General features: G+C 38.1%; 2 protein-coding genes across 2 annotated transcripts; both read right to left on the bottom strand.

The window, feature by feature from the left end:
• On the bottom strand, positions 1 to 4922 carry LOC147514384 (uncharacterized). Its single transcript, XM_086592573.1, has 7 exons — positions 4847 to 4922; positions 4495 to 4733; positions 4211 to 4420; positions 3771 to 3863; positions 3581 to 3682; positions 3155 to 3504; positions 1 to 234 (listed from the first exon to the last, which is right to left on the bottom strand). Coding segments are annotated over exons 1-7 (1071 nt in total). The 3' UTR covers positions 1 to 233.
• A 1819-nt stretch (positions 4923 to 6741) lies between these two features.
• LOC147514383 (uncharacterized) lies at positions 6742 to 8966 on the bottom strand. Its single transcript, XM_086592572.1, is given in 2 exon segments — positions 6742 to 7877; positions 7880 to 8966. Coding segments are annotated over 2 exon segments (2223 nt in total).
• Between the last annotated feature and the right edge of the window lie 114 nt (positions 8967 to 9080).

The following is a 9080-nucleotide window of genomic DNA, read 5'->3' as shown; positions in this document are numbered from 1 at the left end:
TAACAAAATGAATTTCATTACTAAATCATTCAATACAAAAGATCTTAAAGAATTCACATAACTATTTTTTGTGAAAAAACATCGTCTCACATAATCTTAACAACATTCAACTAAATTTAGACGAATTATTCAAAACTAAAATTCCACAAATAATGTCTATAGCATGCTAATTTGAGCAGTATCCACTCGGAGCTTCTTCTTGATTCTACTACTTCTGGCGACCAATCGACCAATCTGGCACAACAAATTAAAAAAATAAATCACTTTAGTAAATTTATTAGAAACATTAATAAACCTAATATACACAAGTTGGCAATGCATGTGGAACTATGCACCTCCTATATGCGTAAATTGGTGCCCATGGCCAAAAGCTTATAAAGAACTTATCAAAGTTATAACTCGATCACATTCATGAAGGTACAGATCAAATAAGAAGACAAAAATAGCCAAAAACTAATAGATTTTGAACTAAATTGTATATGTAAATGCCAAACCATTAAAAAACCTCGTGTCATAAAGTTATCACCAATGAAACAATAAAATAATCAAGGCTAAACATCAAGTAAATCAAGCAAACAAGCTCAACTACAAAAAGCAGTTCCAACAGATGACAGAGTCAGATGTAAAGGTATCGGGTGTGGGATGCTTCCTGTATACTCAAAATAAAAGGACTCAAATAAGAGCTGTGGGCATAGCAGCTCATTCCCAACTCCAGGCACAACATAAGAGGGAGGTGTGGTATATTTGTCAACACGTTGCTACATGCATTGGTTTGACTCAATAACTGCTTTCTTATCGTTAGAACACGTTTTTGACCTTATCGGTCCCATTTATCATTAGAGTCTGAAAACGAGATATTTCTCGTTGTAGAAATGGGCTTCTAGCTTGTTTAGGGCTTCAGTTGTCCTTCACTCTATTACCTTCTATTCGAAGTCTGACACTTCTACTCCTGACCTCACTTTTCAAAGGCAAGAAAGAAGTAAGCTCTTATCCCTTCTTTGGCTAAGACTACTTGCCCGCGTATAACTACCAACCCGGCAGAAGTAGATCAGAAGTTTCCTGTTTGACAAAGGGGCGCATTAGTGGCGTTAGAGTAAGTAAGTAAACAGATCAGGTGTAGCGGGCTAACACGGGTGTAGTGATAGAGCGGGTTTAGTTTACGATTCTATTCAAATAGGCTATTGTGCCTAAGTCAATCCCTCGTATCTGCCAGCTGTCTTAGGACGGGAGACACAACAAGTAGGTGGGATGCCTTTAAATAGCCCAAACAAGCTTTCTTTGTTCGCACCTTTTTGCCTCTATTGCAGAAGTGGAAGGATCCGTTGGTAGTTTGCTCTCTTACTAGAGTAGGTATACGCGGATTCAGATTGCCTAAGTAGAAGGCATGGAACTAGTGATTCCCTTGCGATCTTGTCTTCCTACTATTTTCCCACTTGAGTCTAGAAATGCTATTTCAGCTTTTGGTAAAGCACATTGGAATACTTTTTTGACGGGGTGCCAAGAGAAAATGCAAGGAATTATTGAGATCTATAGAAATAACATTTATCCAACTATAAATTTTACGTTTGATGACTCTAATGATAGATGGGGCCTCGATTGGTCATTTCAGGTAAAAAATGTGTTCTTGTCTAAAGAAAACAGTTATTGAGTTTTCTAATGTGTGTAGTTGAAGAAGTGAGCTTAGGTAAGGGGACCGAATGGGCTGAAGGTTGTAGAAGAGAAGAAAGGGAAGAGAAGACACAAGAAGAAAGTGCCTCATGTTGATCCAAAGGTCTCTTGGATTCCTAAGCCTACTGTGATAGTGTCTGAAAACATCACAGCAGTGAATAGATTTCAAGCTCTAGCAGTAGAAGTGGAACATGATAATGCTAACACTCTTGAAGGACAAACAGAAAATCAAAGGAGCTCACAAGTTCTTGAAATGCGGTAATGCTAGGGAACTTGCTCTGATGGTTCACCTTGGGGTTGTTGATGCACCTAGACTTGTGGTCGATGCACCTAGTTCTGTGGTTGAAGATCTCAGTTCAGTGGCTTTGCACCATAATGATCCTAGTGTGACAGAAGCACCACAAGTTGTTAGTGAAATGGATAGAGAGGGAACAGATTGTTGTCTTTCTAGAGTCACTGAAGCAAATATTTCAGCTAGATTGTTAGAGAAGAAGTTGGTCCTACAGAATCTAATGAGCTGGCACTATTTCTAGCAGTCTTCTTATAGCTTAGTCTCTCTTTCTAGCGGTCTTATACTATTGCCATGTACATTGAGGATCAATACTATGCACCTCCACATTTCCAAAGGATCTTGTCGGCAAAGTTAAAGGATTTGACAGCAAGTGGAAAATTGATCAAGGTAAGTTGCAAATATAGGATTGCTCCAAATTCAGCTTTCTCAGAAGTAAGAAGAAATTCTGAGATGCTACTCCTGGAGGGAAGACAGAGGGATTATGTTGGCATTGAAAAAGACAAGATGAGGATTCTTACAGAATCCCAAGTTAATGCAGAGATTGCAAATTTGAGAAACATGACCGCACAGGAGGCTACTGCTGCTATTGCTCGTGCAATTTAAGGTGCAGAAACTGCTATGGCTGAAGCTGAAGAGGCTGCAAAGGAAGCAGAGGCAGCAGAACCTGTAAATATAGGACTTGTGAAGGCAACTAGTGCAGGGAGACAAAATGATCGACATTTATCCTTTGTCCTAACCTTTATCCTTCGGCTATTCCTTCTATCCTTTGCTACTGTTTAATAGGGGGGCTCGGGGAAAGAACCTAAGCTCAAAAAACAAGTACTACCGTGAAAGGAACAAGGGCGAGATGGATAGGCTAGGATCGGGGAAGGTTGGAAGCTCAACCATCAACAAAAATGCTCGAGGGAAGGGCTGGGCTCTAGAATAGCGTTTAAGCCGTGCATGTTGAACCAGCTCTTTTAAGGTAACATATGAGACCGATCAAGTGTAGGAATTAGTGCTGGTTATCTGACGTCTTAAAAGTTTAGACACACCAAGCTTTCAAGGAATTATCAATGCCTCGATGTGTACACCTAATTGTCAATCATATATTCCTAATTGTGTGAAAAAAGAAAAAAAAAAAACCCAATACATCATTAATAGAAGATAAGATACCAATATTTCTTACTTGCTTAAAGTTCTCAAACTGCGTACCATTGAGAACCTCCACTGAACTGTAGCATCCAAGCCTCCATCCTAGCTTGAACGACCAAAACCTCTTCCAATTTAGTTCTTTGGGATACCATTTCAGCAGTGAGCTCGTCATTACGTTTTTCAGCTTCCTCAGCCCTCGTCCTTTGTACTTCCTCTTCAACACTGCTCCTTTGCACTTCCTCCTCTAAGTGAATGGATCTCAACCTTCTAGCTGATGGTGGCATGACACCATGCCCAAGGCCTTTATAATATCCAGATCTTACACCCAATACTGTACTAAAAATTTCATCCTCAGTCTTTGGCTCACCACCTTCTGCTTCAGACTCAACTTTAAGTTGTCGCATCCGGTTCTGTAAGTTGAAACTAGGGATAAATATATGAAATTAAAGTGTAATGGTAAAAGCAAGTAAGAGTCATTTAACTTACATAATTTTCTTGAGCTACAGGACTAGTCCATCCCTTACTACTAAAGTGGGTTCGACGGTAGAATTCAATATTTCCCACAGTTTGTTGGGTTTCAGAGTCGCGCTGAAAAATATTTGAAAACGCATAATTTATTTTAAATAATAGTACACAACTCCAAAGCAACATAAATTATGTAAATAAAAAATAGTACCAATTCCTCAAAGAAATGTAGAAATGACTTTGAACCAGCACAATGGTTTGTTGAGAGCTTTTGCCGATTACTTGAATTCTGCTCGCTAATTTTCTGAAGTAAAATGAATATTGTATTATAGGTTGTATTTGAATCATATAATCATATAATCAGTGGCTCATTGGACTTAACTTTAAACTAAGATGGGATAGATGCAAAAAACTGCATTATTGCCTAATCTCAAGTCAGGAGGAAAACAAAAGGTCTCAGCCTTAATAAAAAAAAAAATTAGAACAATCCTTCCCTTAGAACATAGCTAGACTACCACTTCAACCTCAAAAATATAATTATATCCTCTTCTAGATTTCCTTAATTTCCTTAAAACACATGAAACCAATCACAACAACAATAACTAGCCAACAATAACCATTTAAAGGAGACCAATAAGTAAACTATCATACCTTGAAATTTTCCCTTCGAAACCAATCACAGCAAGCATCCCATTTATCTTGCACCACGCCACTATAAGGATTTCTTTGTGCCACTGCATCATTTCCAAAACGTTTATAGTGCAAGTGAAGAAGACACCTATATCCTCTTAAACGCTTCCCTAATATCTTGTCCACGACGTACTTCACATGTGGAAGTTGCATATCCACATCAAATTTGTCCTACAAGAAATGCATTAAAAAGTTACAAGGAATCATTCTGATATGCCATGCAACTAGAATAAAAACATTATTACCTTAATGTGATCACGTAATGGTCCTCTCACGTCCTCTTTCACTTTATCCCAATCACTGCCTGTAAGAGGTCCATGTTGTTGCGCTACTACTCCAATCTCCCTCACGAATTGAGTACTCCACCTTCCCACAGGTCTTGCATGATCTTTGTGGATCTCTATCCTAGGTTTTTGACCAGTAGCAGCTTTGTAATCAATGAGTTTCTTATTCATAGCCATGCCTATTTTATTCTTAGTTGGAGCTATTAACAAAAACATTCATAAAAAGAAGAAAAAAAAAAAGAAAAAAAGATGCCTAGTCTTTTATTATTGAACTATCCAATGCATTAAACAAATCAAAATATAATCTTATTACCAATACTTGATGTGTTCACTTCGCTAACCGCTGAAATTGGTTGTGCCCTCACTTGTCGAGTTAAACTTGGCGTCATAACTATACACGCAAAACTTAAATTTGATAAAAAACAATTGATATCAAATGGCACATAATCTAAATACAATAATAAAGCACATTAAAAGTCATATATAAAAAGATTAATATAGCATTAAAATGGAGAGTTTCAATTCTTAATATATAAGCATGTACCTGACTTAGCGCACGAAATAGATCCAACAACAAAACTATCACTTAATGTAATGCAATCCAAACAACCTGTCCTAGCTAGAATATGCTTTAACGCTTAATGTGAATGCATGGCATATATATATAGATATAGATTACCCACATACAAAATGGATAATGAAGTTTTTCATTAACATTCAGTCAATGTCTGTATCATCATCACTGGATACAACATGCTCCTCTTCAGAACAATACTCCATTAATGTGTCATCTATTTCATCATCTTCCCCATCAATAATGAAATTGTCATCGGTTTGATGACTTTCCATAGCGGCCACGACCACATTAGCATCAACTTCGTTTGGGTCCAAATCCTCCCTATCTAGACGTATGGGTGTGAATGGTGCATTTTGAACCCCCTACTGCTTGCTTCATGAGTTTGATCAAGTTGGACATTGTCGATATTCACCCCAACCTGCTCCTCCTGTTGATATGCTACATCACTACCCGCTTCTTCTTTCTCTAGAACATCAAACACATTTCGAGGCTTTGCCTTCTGCACAACTTTCCAACCAACACCTAATTTGGTATCATCGGCATAAAAGACTTGACATGCTTACGTGGCTAAGACAAACTGGTCATCTTTATACCACGTCTTGGAGCCATTAATACTAGTAAAGTGACCATCCATTTGAATCCCCGTCCTTCTATTACGAACATCATACCAATCACATTTAAAAAGATAAACTCGATTCCCAAATAGGTAACTAACCTCAAAAACATCAGTTAACACACCATAAAAGTCAATCTCTTCTCCTTGGTGTTCCCCTTTTACTTCAACACCACTATTTTGGGTTCGGAGATTTTTTTCTCGATCCTTGGTGTGAAACCTAATCCCATTAACAATGCATCCGCTATACCGTTTCACACGTTTATCAGGCCCACATGCCAATGAATATAATTCATTTGTCGCTTCAGAGGAGTTTTCACTGCGCAATACTTGCATCTATTCGTAAAATTAGTATACAAAATTAGGAAAACATAATTAGCATATTATCCAAGTTCATACCCATTGTATAAAAAAGTAGCGATACGAGCTCTTACACGTTTTTGAAACCAACTAGGAAATAACATTTCTTGTCTTTCATGTAAGTTGTGTGAGCTTTGCATTTCAAGCTCTGTCATGTGTTGACTGCATGCATATCAAATATATATAAACTTAATAACTCAGAGTAGTTGATGATGGTAAAAAAAGACTCGGTAAGCTAAATGCAATAAAACTTACTCTAAATATGTTGAAATTTCTTCAGAATTATTCAACACATAGTAATGAGCCTTGGCATAGTCTTTTGGATCAAGAATGGAACTTGTATAGGCTCCCAAAGGCCGAACATTCTGTGTGAAAACACGAAATCCAACTTATTGATTCTCATTACCACCATCATAGTTTCGTTCTTCACGATTGAACCGAGTTTCAACTCCTTGAAGATACATGGAGCAAAACGTGAGATATTCGGTGTTTACATACGCTTCAGCAATTGAACCTTCGGGGCGAGCTTTATTTCAAACATATTGTTTTAGCGTGTGTAGATACATGTTTACATATAACACACACATGTAATATATATATAGTAAATAAAAACTTGAACATGCTAATTTCAAATTAAATAAATTACAGACCGTAAACCTCACCTTTCAATAGGATACATCCACCTATACTGCACTGGTCCTCCAAGTATCGCCTCACGTGGCAAGTGGATAGCCAAATGGACCATTACATCAAAGAATGCAGGAGGAAATATTTGTTCGAGCTTACAAAGTATCACCGCAATGTCCTTTTCCATTTTCTCTAATACTTCCAATTTTAAAGTCTTGCAACATAACTCTTTAAAGAACATTCCCAACTCAACCAATGCAATGGCTACATCATTGGGCACAAAACCACGTATTGCAATTGGGAGAAGTTGTTGCAAGAGCACATGACAGTCATGACTTTTCATTCCTGTTATCATACCATCTTTAGCATTTGCACATCTAGAAATGTTAGATGCATAGCCATCGGGAAACTTCACCAACTTCAACCACTCGCAAAATGATTTTTTCTCTGAAGATGACAATGTGTAGCATGCTGGCGGCATTACAAACTTATCACCTCTTGGGATTAGATGAAACTCTTTTCTTATACCCAATGTGGCCAAATCTAATCGAGCTTTTACTAAATCTTTTGTTTTGCTATCTATATCTAACAATGTCCCCACTACATTGTCACAGATGTTCTTTTTAACATGCATAACATCCAAGTTGTGTCGTAGCTTAAGAGTGTCCCAATACGGTAACTCAAAAAATATGCTTTTCTTTGTCCAATTCAACTCCTTCTCAGTACGCTTAATCTTCTTGTTAGGCGGCGGCTTTCCGAATTTCTGAAGAGGTTCTACATAGTTCACCTGTGATAACAATTCATCCCTAGACAACTCTGTAGGTGGCAACCTGCTCTCCCTATTTCCATCAAATAAGTGTTTGCCACGAGTTCTCCAAGGATGCCTTGGCTGCAGAAAACGATGATTGGCCATATAACACAACTTTCGGCCATTCTTTAAATACATGGAAATTGTATCCTTGTTACAATTAGGGCAAGCCAGTTTCCCCTTCGTGCTCCACCCATATAAATTACCTAGTGCTGGAAAATCATTTATAGTCCATAACACTGCAGCATGCAACCGAAATGTTTCCTTTGCTACTGCATCATACGTCTCCACCCCATCATTCCATAACTCTTTTAGTTCATCAATCAAAGGTCATAAATAGACATCGATATCATTCCCAGCGATGTAGGCCCAGGATCGATAGGGCACATGAAGGTGAATGGTTCTTTCATACACTTCCACAGTGGTAAATTATACGGCATAACCAGTACCGGCCACATGCTATATTGGCTGCTCATATTACCAAACGGGTTAAATCCATCGCTTGCGAGACCAAGGCGAACATTGCGAGGATCATTGCCAAACCACTCATGTTCCTTGTCAAAATCACCCCAAGCTTTAGAATCTGCTGGGTGTCTAAGTACGTTCTCCTCATGCTCAAGTTTTTCTTTATGCCATCTCATATCTGCAGCATTAACCCTCGACATGAATAACCTCTTGAGCCTTGGTTTAAGTGGAAAGTAACGCAACACCTTCTGTGGTATTTTTTTAGTCTTGCCTTCGAAGACTTGATACCTCGGCTCACTACATTCTGGACAATTTTGAAGATTTTCATTTTCTTTCCAAAACAACACACAATCATACGTGCATGCATGGATTGAGATATAACCAAGTCCCAAGTTACGCATTAATGCCTTCGCCTCGTAATGGGACTTTGTGAGTGTCTCACCTTCAGGCAATATTGCTTTAATCAACTGGAGAATCATAGTGAATGATTTGTTACTCCAACGATTGATTATCTTCAAATGAAGCAACTTCACGACACAATCTAACTTTGAAGATTTACAGCCTGGATACAAAGGTTGACGTGCTTCACTCAAAAGTTCATCAAATGGATCTATATTACCTCCTGATTCCCTATGTTCCACATTAGGCACCAGATTATCAAAGTGTATTGGAGCTTGCAAATCTTCAAACATGTTATCCAGTCCATCAAACTGTACCCCTTCACCAACATCATCGTCACTTTGTTCCTCATAGTCTTCTCCATGAAAAACCCAACGGGTGTAATTCTTGTCCATGCCGTAAAGGTCTAGTTCGTCTTTTACCTTGTCGATGTGCTTGTAATTCCTATTTTTACATTGTTTGCATGGACATCTAGTCCTACCTGTTCTATTGGTATGACCACGAGCAATCTCAACAAAATCTATAATTCCTTTTTTATAGTCAGGCCTAAACCTATTCGGCGATTGCATCCAACTCTTATCCATTTCTAGTAATCAAAGAAGAAAACATGAATCAAGTATGTTGCACCTTTACTAAATATGGCAAAGGAAACATATCTCACCAAAGAAAAAAAAAACTTGTACACGTCACATGGTAGA

This window comes from Coptis chinensis, chromosome 2 (genome assembly GCF_015680905.1).
Source record: "Coptis chinensis isolate HL-2020 chromosome 2, ASM1568090v1, whole genome shotgun sequence".
Taxonomy (NCBI): domain Eukaryota; kingdom Viridiplantae; phylum Streptophyta; class Magnoliopsida; order Ranunculales; family Ranunculaceae; genus Coptis; species Coptis chinensis.
The sequence above is the reverse complement of the archived record's forward strand: the minus strand, read 5'-3'. Positions and strand labels throughout refer to the sequence as shown.